The following is a 13,345-nucleotide window of genomic DNA, read 5'->3' on the forward strand; positions in this document are numbered from 1 at the left end:
ACAACACCATGGTTACAGGGTTCGATTCCCACGGGGGGACCAGTACGGAAAGATATGCACTCACTAAGTCGCTCTGGATAAGAGCTTCATGGTTACAGCTGAGAACATTCAATCCCCTTCCTGGATCGAGATCCCTGTTCCCTAATGTCAAGCTTCATGGTTACAGCTGAGGACATTCAATCCCCTTCCTGGATCGAGATCCCTGTTCCCTAATGTCAAGCTTCATGGTTACAGCTGAGGACATTCAATCCCCTTCCTGGATCGAGATCCCTGTTCCCTAATGTCAAGCTTCATGGTTACAGCTGAGGACATTCAATCCCCTTCCTGGATCGAGATCCCTGTTCCCTAATGTCAAGCTTCATGGTTACAGCTGAGGACATTCAATCCCCTTCCTGGATCGAGATCCCTGTTCCCTAATGTCAAGCTTCATGGTTACAGCTGAGGACATTCAATCCCCTTCCTGGATCGAGATCCCTGTTCCCTAATGTCAAGCTTCATGGTTACAGCTGAGGACATTCAATCCCCTTCCTGGATCGAGATCCCTGTTCCCTAATGTCAAGCTTCATGGTTACAGCTGAGGACATTCAATCCCCTTCCTGGATCGAGATCCCTGTTCCCTAATGTCAAGCTTCATGGTTACAGCTGAGGACATTCAATCCCCTTCCTGGATCGAGATCCCTGTTCCCTAATGTCAAGCTTCATGGTTACAGCTGAGGACATTCAATCCCCTTCCTGGATCGAGATCCCTGTTCCCTAAATAGCTGTTGTTGCTTAAAACAATATAAATCATAGTTTAAATAATGCCCCTTGTGTGTAGATTCGGTATGGTACAGAAAACGGTGTGAACATCAGGATACCGCCCAGCCCAGGATTCAACTTCTGATTGGCTGTTAGTGGCGCAGGACTTCCTGTCAGGACACTTCCATTCCTGTGGTCAATGCCTCAACTTCAGTCAGATGCTGTGTCAACCAGGAAGTACGGGTCAGGATGTTGCAAACCCCATCTTTGTCTCTGACCTCATCGTTAAGACTCAAAAAGACTCATCATTACAGTATGACCAAATACAATACAGCGTCATTGAGTTAAGTACTAGATAAGTCACCATCCGGAGGTGCCAGGCATTCACCATCAAATGGAAACACTGTGTCGTGTCCCCTAATCTGGAAGATGAAAGGTGAAAACCAGGCCCAGAGTTAAAGCAGGGCAGTTAATTATGGCACCACTCCTCTGGGAGAGAGAGAGCGAGAAGAGAGCGAGAAGAGAGAGCGAGAGAGAGCGAGAGCGAGAGCGAGAGCGAGAGCGAGAGCGAGAGAGAGAGAGAGAGAGAGAGAGAGAGAACCATAATCACAGGCCTGTCTTTAACCCTCTGTGCTCCAGGGAAAAACAGAAGGGTAACTAGGCAACAGATGTGTTTAAAGTCACTACTAAGCCAGTTAACAGAAGGGTTACTAGGCAAGAAGGGTAACTAGGCAACAGATGTTTTTAAAGGCACTGCTAAGCCTGTTAACTTGTATTATTGACATTTGTTTTGAAGGCTATAATCTAGAATGTGTTGATTATATTTGGTTATAAGGTCACTGTTATTAATTCTAATATATTGCATTATATTTTAACTTGTCTCCCCCTGTCTCTCTGAAGTACTGACCTGTGTATTTTAACCTGTCTCTCTGCAGTACTGACCTGTGTATTTTAACCTGTCTCTCTGCAGTACTGACCTGTGTATTTTAACCTGTCTCTCTGTACTCCACCTAGCTAGACCTAACCACTCTGTCTCTCCCTCTCCAGTACTGACCTGTCCTCTGTCTCTCCAGTACTGACCTGTCCTCTGTCTCTCCAGTACTGACCTGTCCTCTCTCTCTGCAGTACTGACCTGTCCTCTCTCTCTCCAGTACTGACCTGTCCTCTGTCTCTCCAGTACTGACCTGTCCTCTCTCTCTCCAGTACTGACCTGTCCTCTCTCTCTGCAGTACTGACCTGTCCTCTCTCTCTGCAGTACTGACCTGTCCTCTGTCTCTCCAGTACTGACCTGTCCTCTCTCTCTGCAGTACTGACCTGTCCTCTCTCTCCAGTACTGACCTGTCCTCTGTCTCTCCAGTACTGACCTGTCCTCTCTCTCCAGTACTGACCTGTCCTCTGTCTCTCCAGTACTGACCTGTCCTCTGTCTCTCCAGTACTGACCTGTCCTCTCTCTCTGCAGTACTGACCTGTCCTCTCTCTCTCCAGTACTGACCTGTCCTCTCTCTCTCCAGTACTGACCTGTCCTCTCTCTCTCCAGTACTGACCTGTCCTCTCTCTCTCTCCAGTACTCTACAGAGCTGAAGAAGCTGTACTGTCAGATCGCCAAGACGTGTCCCATCCAGATCAAGGTGCTGACCAACCCCCCGCAGGGCGCCGTCATCAGAGCCATGCCCGTTTACAAGAAGGCAGAGCACGTCACCGAGGTGGTCAAACGCTGCCCCAACCACGAGCTCAGCCGCGAGTTCAACGACGGTTAGTTAGTTATATGTCTCTCTCCTAAATGAACAATAAAAGTTACAGACTATTCTCTCCTTGTAGACTTCAGTGATGGTTAGTTAGTTGATGTATGCCCCCCTCTAAAACACTCCTAAAGCACCATTGAAAACTAATGCCTCTTATATTAATATAAACACGCGTCATAAATATAAACACGTTTGTTAGCCATCTCTGATGCTTCCTGTACCATGACGTTATTAACTAACCTTTACCATGACGTTATTAACTAACCTTTACCATGACGTTATTAACTAACCTTTACCTCTCTGATGCTTCCTGTACCATGACGTTATTAACTAACCTTTACCATGACGTTATTAACTAACCTTTACCATGACGTTATTAACTAACCTTTACCTCTCTGATGCTTCCTGTACCATGACGTTATTAACTAACCTTTACCATGACGTTATTAACTAACCTTTACCATGACGTTATTAACTAACCTTTACCTCTCTGATGCTTCCTGTACCATGACGTTATTAACTAACCTTTACCTCTCTGATGCTTCCTGTACCATGACGTTGTTAACTAACCTTTACCATGACGTTATTAACTAACCTTTACCTCTCAGATGCTTCCTGTACCATGACGTTATCAACTAACCTTTACCATGACGTTATTAACTAACCTTTACCTCTCAGATGCTTCCTGTACCATCACGTTATTAACTAACCTTTACCATGATGTTATTAACTAACCTTTACCTCTCTGATGCTTCCTGTACCATGACGTTATTAACTAACCTTTACCATGATGTTATTAACTAACCTTTACCTCTCTGATGCTTCCTGTACCATGATGTTATTAACTAACCTTTACCATGTCGTTATTAACTAACCTTTACCTCTCTGATGCTTCCTGTACCATGACGTTATTAACTAACCTTTACCATGATGTTATTAACTAACCTTTACCTCTCTGATGCTTCCTGTACCATCACGTTATTAACTAACCTTTACCATGATGTTATTAACTAACCTTTACCTCTCTGATGCTTCCTGTACCATGACGTTATTAACTAACCTTTACCATGATGTTATTAACTAACCTTTACCTCTCAGATGCTTCCTGTACCATGACGTTATTAACTAACCTTTACCTCTCAGCTGCTTCCTGTACCATGACGTTATTAACTAACCTTTACCTCTCTGATGCTTCCTGTACCATGACGTTATTAACTAACCTTTACCTCTCAGCTGCTTCCTGTACCATGACGTTATCAACTAACCTTTACCATGACGTTATTAACTAACCTTTACCTCTCAGATGCTTCCTGTACCATGACGTTATTAACTAACCTTTACCTCTCTGATGCTTCCTGTACCATGACGTTATTAACTAACCTTTACCATGATGTTATTAACTAACCTTTACCTCTCTGATGCTTCCTGTACCATGACGTTATTAACTATGCCTAAACTACCATTGATAAACCATTGATAAGTTATTTATCTACTTTGATATGAACACGTAACATGTTTTGGCTGTTTGATAAGCATATGGCATTTTGTGTTGTTTTTTGTAGGTCAGATAGCCCCTCCCAGTCACCTGATCCGAGTGGAGGGTAACAACCACTCTCAGTATCTGGAGGACTCCATCACGGGCCGTCAGAGTGTCTTGGTCCCCTACGAGCCACCTCAGGTAAAGGCCCCTCTCGTTGCCACCAGGCCACAGCTATAGAGATCCTATAAAAAATTACCAGAGGGGCTTATGTCATAAACCCTCAAAGGTTCCAGAATGTGAAAATGGCAGCCATATTGGTCAGGGAGAAATCCAATCCCGTCTAATTGGATTGAATTGGCAGTAGAGGCATAATCCTGATTTTAATATGCAGGAAAATGAAAGTAAGTTATGTGATATATCAGAAATTGTGTAATATAATTATTGTCATATAATTATAAATACAGTTTAAATGGGTTTTATACCAATTGTATATATCCTCTAAAATATATGTAAATAGACCATAGATGTCTACATTAGAGTTTTCCTGGAAAGCTGTGATTGATATTATATGATACAACATCAGTAGTTGTTGCATTTACAACTTGTATAAGTCCTATCATCAGCTGATGTCAGCCAGTGTCTGGCTGGCGACTGACTGCATTGATGAATGGAATGTTGGCATATTGGCAGTTAATTTGAAAAATGTATGGAATCAATGGAATCAATGGAATCATTGGAATCAATGGAATTATTGGAATCAATGGAATCACTCCTCTAAAACTGGCTAGCTAGCTAACAAACAGTGCAAGAAAATATTCAAATTCATTGTTTTACACAATGTCTTGTCACAGCACTGGCTGACCACTGGCTTACCAAACCCCCTGACCAAAATGGCTGACCTTATATACCATCACAAGACGTTTCATGTCCATTTTAGTTTTCTAATTCCTAATTCTTTTTGGCCACAGCTCAGAGCCCTGTCTCCTCCCTGTCTCCTCCCTGTCTCCTCCCTGTCTCCCTTAAAACAGATTGTGTCAGAGCCCTGTCTCCTCTCTGTGTGTTAATATCTCCTCTCTGTGTGTTAATATCTACTCTCTGTGTGTTAATATCTCCTCCCTGTGTGTTAATATCTACTCTCTGTGTGTTAATATCTCCTCTCTGTGTGTTAATATCTCCTCTCTGTGTGTTAATATCTCCTCTCTGTGTGTTAATATCTCCTCTCTGTGTGTTAATATCTCCTCCCTGTGTGTTAATATCTCCTCTGTGTGTGTTAATATCTCCTCTCTGTGTTAATATCTCCTCTCTGTGTGTTAATATCTCCTCCCTGTGTGTTAATATCTCCTCTCTGTGTTAATATCTCCTCTCTGTGTGTTAATATCTCCTCTCTGTGTGTTAATATCTCCTCTCTGTGTTAATATCTCCTCTCTGTGTGTTAATATCTACTCTCTGTGTTAATATCTCCTCTCTGTGTGTTAATGTCTCCTCTCTGTGTGTTAATATCTACTCTCTGTATGTTAATATCTCCTCCCTGTGTGTTAATACCTCTTCTCTGTGTGTTAATATCTCCTCTCTGTGTGATAATATCTCCTCTCTGTATGTTAATATCTCCTCTCTGTGTGTTAATATCTCCTCCCTGTGTGATAATATCTACTCTCTGTCTCCTCTCTGTGTGTTAATATCTCCTCTCTGTGTGTTAATATCTCCTCCCTGTGTGATAATATCTACTCTCTGTCTCCTCTCTGTGTGTTAATATCTCCTCTCTGTGTTAATATCTCCTCTCTGTGTGTTAATATCTCCTCTCTGTGTTAATATCTCCTCCCTGTGTGTTAATATCTCCTCTCTGTGTGTTAATAGCTCCTCTCTGTGTGTTAATATCTCCTCCCTGTGTGTTAATATCTCCTCTCTGTGTGTTAATATCTCCTCTCTGTGTGTTAATATCTCCTCTCTGTGTGTTAATATCTCCTCTCTGTGTGTTAATATCTCCTCTCTGTGTTAATATCTCCTCCCTGTGTGTTAATCTCTCCTCTCTGTGTGTTAATATCTCCTCTCTGTGTGTTAATATCTCCTCTGTGTGTTAATATCTCCTCTGTGTGTTAATATCTCCTCTCTGTGTGTTAATATCTCCTCTCTGTGTGTTAATATCTCCTCTCTGTGTGTTAATATCTCCTCTCTGTGTTAATATCTCCTCTCTGTGTGTTAATATCTCCTCTCTGTGTTAATATCTCCTCTATGTGTGTTAATATCTCCTCTCTGTGTGTTAATATCTCCTCTCTGTGTTAATATCTCCTCTCTGTGTGTTAATGTCTCCTCTCTGTGTGTTAATATCTCCTCCCTGTGTGTTAATATCTACTCTCTGTGTTAATATCTCCTCTCTGTGTGTTAATATCTCCTATCTGTGTGTTAATATCTCCTATCTGTGTGTTAATATCTCCTCTCTGTGTGTTAATATCTCCTCCCTTTGTGTTAATATCAACTCTCTGTCTCCTCTCTGTGTGTTAATATCACCTCTCTGTGTGTTAATATCTCCTCTCTGTGTGTTAATATCTCCTCTCTGTGTGTTAATGTCTCCTCTCTGTGTGTTAATATCTCCTCCCTGTGTGTTAATATCTACTCTCTGTCTCCTCTCTGTGTGTTAATATCTACTCTCTGTCTCCTCTCTGTGTGTTAATATCACCTCTCTGTGTGTTAATATCTCCAAGTCCCCTGAGGTTTTTATTCATTAAATTCTGTTGTGGTTATTGTTCCCCTCGTCCTCTTCCAGGTGGGCACAGAGTTCACCACCATCCTCTACAACTTCATGTGTAACTCCAGCTGTGTGGGAGGCATGAACCGACGCCCCATACTCATCATCGTCACCCTGGAAACCAGAGAGTAAGACATTCATTCCAATACGACTTTATATTGTCCCCTCAGAGTCATTCGACATCTGCACAGACAACAGAGAAGCATCAAGACAACAGAAAACAGAGTGTATCATCAGAATATATAGAATATAGACTGATCTGGAGCCAGGCTAATGGTCTGAGCCATATAGACTGATCTGGGGCCAGGCTAATGTTCTGAGCCATATAGAATATAGACTGATCTGGGGCCAGGCTAATGGTCTGAGCCATATAGTATATAGACTGATCTGGGGCCAGGCTAATGGTCTGAGCCATATAGAATATAGACTGAGCTGGAGCCAGGCTAATGGTCTGAGCCATATAGAATATAGACTGATCTGGAGCCAGGCTAATGGTCTGAGCCATATAGAATATAGACTGATCTGGAGCCAGGCTAATGGTCTGAGCCATATAGAATATAGACTGATCTGGAGCCAGGCTAATGGTCTGAGCCATATAGAATATAGACTGATCTGGGGCCAGGCTAATGGTCTGAGCCATATAGAATATAGACTGATCTGGAGCCAGGCTAATGGTCTGAGCCATATAGAATATAGACTGATCTGGGGCCAGGCTAATGGTCTGAGCCATATAGAATATAGACTGATCTGGAGCCAGGCTAATGGTCTGAGCCATATAGACTGATCTGGAGCCAGGCTAATGGTCTGAGCCATATAGAATATAGACTGATCTGGAGCCAGGCTAATGGTCTGAGCCATATAGAATATAGACTGATCTGGAGCCAGGCTAATGGTCTGAGCCATATAGAATATAGACTGATCTGGAGCCAGGCTGATGGTCTGAGCCATATAGAATATAGACTGATCTGGAGCCAGGCTAATGGTCTGAGACATATAGAATATAGACTGATCTGGGGCCAGGCTAATGGTCTGAGCCATATAGAATATAGACTGATCTGGAGCCAGGCTAATGGTCAGAGCTATATAGACTGATCTGGAGCCAGGCTAATGGTCTGAGACATATAGAATATAGACTGATCTGGGGCCAGGCTAATGGTCTGAGCCATATAGAATATAGACTGATCTGGAGCCAGGCTAATGGTCTGAGACATACAGAATATAGACTGATCTGGGGCCAGGCTAATGGTCTGAGCCATATAGACTGATCTGGAGCCAGGCTAATGGTCTGAGCCATATAGAATATAGACTGATCTGGAGCCAGGCTAATGGTCTGAGACATACAGAATATAGACTGATCTGGGGCCAGGCTAATGGTCTGAGCCATATAGACTGATCTGGAGCCAGGCTAATGGTCTGAGCCATATAGAATATAGACTGATCTGGAGCCAGGCTAATGGTCTGAGACATACAGAATATAGACTGATCTGGGGCCAGGCTAATGGTCTGAGCCATATAGACTGATCTGGAGCCAGGCTAATGGTCTGAGCCATATAGAATATAGACTGATCTGGAGCCAGGCTAATGGTCTGAGCCATATAGACTGATCTGGAGCCAGGCTAATGGTCTGAGCCATATAGAATATAGACTGATCTGGAGCCAGGCTAATGGTCTGAGCCATATAGACTGATCTGGAGCCAGGCTAATGGTCTGAGACATACAGAATATAGACTGATCTGGGGCCAGGCTAATGGTCTGAGCCATATAGACTGATCTGGAGCCAGGCTAATGGTCTGAGCCATATAGAATATAGACTGATCTGGAGCCAGGCTAATGGTCTGAGACATACAGAATATAGACTGATCTGGGGCCAGGCTAATGGTCTGAGCCATATAGACTGATCTGGAGCCAGGCTAATGGTCTGAGCCATATAGAATATAGACTGATCTGGAGCCAGGCTAATGGTCTGAGCCATATAGACTGATCTGGAGCCAGGCTAATGGTCTGAGCCATATAGAATATAGACTGATCTGGAGCCAGGCTAATGGTCTGAGCCATATTCATGACATAGACTGACCAGGTGAATCCAGGTGAAAGCTATGATCCCTTATTGATGTCACTTGTTAAATCACCTTCAATCAGTGTAGATGAAGGGGAGGAGACGGGTTAAAGAAGGATTTTTAAGCCTTGAGACATGAATTGTGTACGTGTGCCATTCAGAGGGTGAATGGGAAGGAGAAAAGATTTAAGAGTCTTTGAACGGGGTATGGTAGTAGGTGCCAGGTTCACCGGTTTGTGTCAAGAACTGCAACGCTGCTGGGTTTTTCATGCTCAACAGTTTCCCGTGTGTATCAAGAATGGTCCACCACCCAGAGGACATCCAGCCAACTTGACACAACTGTAGGAAGCATTGGGGTCAACATGGCACCAGCATCTCTGTAGAACGCTTTCAAAACCATGTAGAATCCTTGCTCTGACAAATTGAGGCTGTTCTGAGGGGCAAAAGGGAATTTTTTTATTTTTTATTTAACCTTTATTTAAATAGGGAAGTCAGTTAAGCACAAATTCTTATTTACGATGACGACCTACCCCCGGCCAAACCCTAACTACGCTGGACAAATTGTGCACCGCCCTATGGGACTCTCAATCACAGCCGGTTGTGATACAGCCTGGAATTGAACCAATTAGGACAGTGTTCCTAATGTTTAGTACAGTCAGTGTAAATAAATATATTATATAGTTTTCCACATGTCTCCGGCTCTACTTTGGTATCATAGCCCTCCCTATAGATGGTAAATCAATGTTACTGTGTCTCTCCTACGTCGCAGAGGTCAGGTGCTGGGTCGTCGTTGCTTCGAGGCCAGGATCTGTGCGTGTCCTGGCCGGGACCGCAAGGCGGACGAGGACAGCATCCGCAAGCAGCATGTTACTGACGGAACAAAGACCAGTGAGTGTATGAAACGCCGTAAGTAGTGCTGGGAGCTGGTGGAGGACTGTCTGACTGGCTGGCTGGCTGTGATCGTACTATACTCTCTCTCTCTCTCTCTCTCTCTCTGTTTCTCGCTCACACACCTGCTGTATGCTGCCTGCCCCTGTGCTGTGGTCTCCCTTCTCCTGTGCCCGTTATCGCTCTCCTCCTGCCCTGTGCTGTAGGCTCTCTCCTCCTGTGTTGTAGTCTCTTTTCTCCTGTGTTGTAGTCTCTCTCCTCCTGTGTTGTAGTCTCTCTCCTCCTGTGTTGTAGCCTCTCTCTCCTCCTGTGTTGTAGTCTCTCTCTCCTCCTGTGTTGTAGTCTCTCTCCTCCTGTGTTGTAGTCTCTCTCCTCCTGACCTGTGTTGTAGTCTCTTTCTTCCTGTGTTGTAGTTTCATTCTTCCTGTGTTGTAGTCTCTCTCCTCCTGTGTTGTAGTCTCTTTCTTCCTGTGATGTAGTCTCTCTTCTCCTGTGTTGTAGTCTCTCTCCTCCTGTGTTGTAGTCTCTCTCTCCTCCTGTGTTGTAGTCTCTCTCCTCCTGTGTTGTAGTCTCTCTCCTCCTGCGGTGTAGTCTCTCTCCTCCTGTGTTGTAGCCTCTCCTCCTGTGTTGTAGTCTCTCTTCTCCTGTGTTGTAGTCTCTCTCCTCCTGACCTGTGTTGTAGTCTCTTTCTTCCTGTGTTGTAGTTTCATTCTTCCTGTGTTGTAGTCTCTCTCCTCCTGTGTTGTAGTCTCTTTCTTCCTGTGTTGTAGTCTCTCTCCTTCTGCCCTGTGATGTAGTCTCTCTCCTCCTGACCTGTGTTGTAGTCTCTTTCTTCCTGTGTTGTAGTTTCATTCCTCCTGTGTTGTAGTCTCTCTCCTCCTGTGTTGTAGTCTCTTTCTTCCTGTGTTGTAGTCTCTCTCCTTCTGCCCTGTGTTGTAGTCTCTCTCCTCCTGTGTTGTAGCCTCTCCTCCTGTGTTGTAGTCTCTCTTCTCCTGTGTTGTAGTCTCTCTCCTCCTGACCTGTGTTGTAGTCTCTTTCTTCCTGTGTTGTAGTTTCATTCCTCCTGTGTTGTAGTCTCTCTCCTCCTGTGTTGTAGTCTCTTTCTTCCTGTGTTGTAGTCTCTCTCCTTCTGCCCTGTGATGTAGTCTCTCTCCTCCTGACCTGTGTTGTAGTCTCTTTCTTCCTGTGTTGTAGTTTCATTCCTCCTGTGTTGTAGTCTCTCTCCTCCTGTGTTGTAGTCTCTTTCTTCCTGTGTTGTAGTCTCTCTCCTTCTGCCCTGTGATGTAGTCTCTCTTCTCCTGTGTTGTAGTCTCTCTCCTCCTGTGTTGTAGTCTCTTTCTTCCTGTGTTGTAGTCTCTCTCTTCCTGTGTTGTAGTTTCACTCCTCCTGTGTTGTAGTCTCTCTCTTCCTGTGTTGTAGTTTCACTCCTCCTGTGTTGTAGTCTCTCTCTTCCTGTGTTGTAGTTTCACTCCTCCTGTGTTGTAGTTTCACTCCTCCTGTGTTGTAGTTTCACTCCTCCTGTGTTGTAGTTTCTCTCCTCCTGTGTTGTAGTCTCTTTCTTCCTGTGTTGTAGTCTCTCTCTTCCTGTGTTGTAGTTTCACTCCTCCTGTGTTGTAGTTTCACTCCTCCTGTGTTGTAGTTTCACTCCTCCTGTGTTGTAGTCTCTCTCTTCCTGTGTTGTAGTTTCACTCCTCCTGTGTTGTAGTCTCTCTTCCTGTGTTGTAGTTTCACTCCTCCTGTGTTGTAGTTTCACTCTTCCTGTGTTGTAGTTTCACTCCTCCTGTGTTGTAGTCTCTCTCCTCCTGTGTTGTAGTCTCTCTTCCTGTGTTGTAGTTTCACTCCTCCTGTGTTGTAGTTTCACTCCTCCTGTGTTGTAGTCTCTCTCTTCCTGCCCTGTGCTCGTTTTCCATCTTATATGCTTGCTGATGTAGAGTTCTAACTAATATTATGTCCAACTGGTGTAACCGGCCCAGTTAGCTACATGTACTGACCAGGCCTCTGTCCTCCTCTCCTCCCTCCGTCCTCCTCCTCTCCTCCCTCTGTCCTCCTCTGTTCCCTCCGTTCTCCACTCCTCCTCTCCTCCCTCTGTCCTCTGTCCTCCTCTGTTCCCTCCGTCCTCCTCTCCTCCCTCTGTCCTCCTCTGTTCCCTCCGTCCTCCACTCCTCCTCTCCTCCCTCCATCCTCCTTTCTTCATCTCTCCAGCCTTCCGCCAGGCCCCACATGGAATCCAGATGTCCTCCGTCAAGAAGAGAAGATCCACTGATGAGGAAGTGTTTTGTCTGCCTGTAAGTGTCTGTCCACACCATAGATAATATAATATCTGTATGTCTACGGTCCTCTGTTCTTTTACCTGGGTTTTTCCCCAGGGAATTAACTGACCCCATGATGATGTTAGTACAGTCTATTCTATAGAAATAGAATTACAACAACAATTAACATAGAACAGTCTTGTTGGATACGTGAAGAAAGAAAACATGAGTGTGTTTTGTCCTGTATTCCTGTTTGCGTTTTGGTAGGCCGTCATTGTAAATAACAATTTGTTTTTAACTGACTTGCCTTGTTAAATAAAAGGTTCATGAATTTTTTTTTTTAATAAAGAAAAACAATAATTAGGGGAATGTTTCAAAATAAGAGTCTGACCTTCAGAATAAAGGTCCTCTGTCCATAACTGGCAAAACCAACCCTGATATACTCTATGTATACATTATATTGTATACATCGTATACAATATATTAATCTTGTGGTATGTTCCAGCTGCTAACCAACCCCTCTCTCTCTCCCTCTGTAGATTAAAGGCCGTGAAATTTATGAGATTTTGGTAAAAATCAAAGAGTCACTGGAACTCATGCAGTTTCTGCCTCAGCACACTGTCGAGTCATACAGGCAGCAGCAGCAGAACCTCCTGCAGAAACAGTGAGTACAGCTCTCTGACAAACAGACAGACAGACACATACTGGAGTCCACTAGCACCTAGCAGTGCTGCTCTTCTCCCCTGAAGCAAACTGAGGTAAAGATCTATCTCAATTTGTCTTTTGATGATTCCTTGCATCCTCTCTCCTCCAACCACATTGGAGGAGAAGGTCCCAAGGTCTCTCCTCTTCTTCTCCAATTGTTTTTGTTTTGAGAAGGAGGCGAGGAGACAAGAGGTTGAGGAGACGGGATGCAAGGAATCAAGGAAAGATGTATTGAGAAAGAGTCCTAGGCCCACATGGTCCCAGACCGGCCTGCAGCCTGTAAGGCCCACCCTCCTTAGCTTCATAGACCGGCCTGCAGCCTGCAAGGCCCACCCTCCTTAGCTTCATAGACCGGCCTGCAGCCTGTAAGGCCCACCCTCCTTAGCTTCATAGACCGGCCTGCAGCCTGCAAGGCCCACCCTCCTTAGCTTCATAGACCGGCCTGCAGCCTGCAAGGCCCATCCTCCTTAGCTTCATAGTGTGTGGTTCCTTGTTTTTTGTCTCTACACTTTTTCTGCACGCTTGACATTTTAACTTAACTACTTGACTTGCTCTTTTGGAGATTGTTTTGGATTTAAATAAAGGACTTGTACTGTAGCACGCAAAGGAAGCTGACAGTGGAGATGGTCCACGTGAGAAGTTGTATTGGATGTTGTTGTTTTGGGGGGGGGGGGGGGGGGGGGCGTGGGATTCAACACCACATTGACTGAGCATGATCGCTTGTTTGGTTGCATGTTATTGAAA

General features: G+C 44.4%; 1 protein-coding gene across 5 annotated transcripts in view; it reads left to right on the plus strand.

The window, feature by feature from the left end:
• The window catches only part of LOC139541682 (tumor protein 63-like), a 208,132-nt gene that overhangs the window by 179,487 nt on the left and 15,300 nt on the right, over positions 1-13,345 (plus strand). For 4 of the 5 annotated variants that reach the window (XM_071346611.1, XM_071346608.1, XM_071346610.1 and 1 more), the window contains 6 exons: positions 2,304-2,490; positions 4,043-4,158; positions 6,722-6,831; positions 9,529-9,665; positions 11,850-11,932; positions 12,436-12,560. In XM_071346611.1, the coding sequence (XP_071202712.1) occupies positions 2,304-2,490; positions 4,043-4,158; positions 6,722-6,831; positions 9,529-9,665; positions 11,850-11,932; positions 12,436-12,560 (758 nt within the window). The remainder of the gene's footprint in view (positions 1-2,303; positions 2,491-4,042; positions 4,159-6,721; positions 6,832-9,528; positions 9,666-11,849; positions 11,933-12,435; positions 12,561-13,345) is intronic. The other variant, XM_071346609.1, reaches the window with a different exon arrangement.

This window comes from Salvelinus alpinus, chromosome 16 (genome assembly GCF_045679555.1).
Source record: "Salvelinus alpinus chromosome 16, SLU_Salpinus.1, whole genome shotgun sequence".
NCBI lineage: Eukaryota > Metazoa > Chordata > Actinopteri > Salmoniformes > Salmonidae > Salvelinus > Salvelinus alpinus.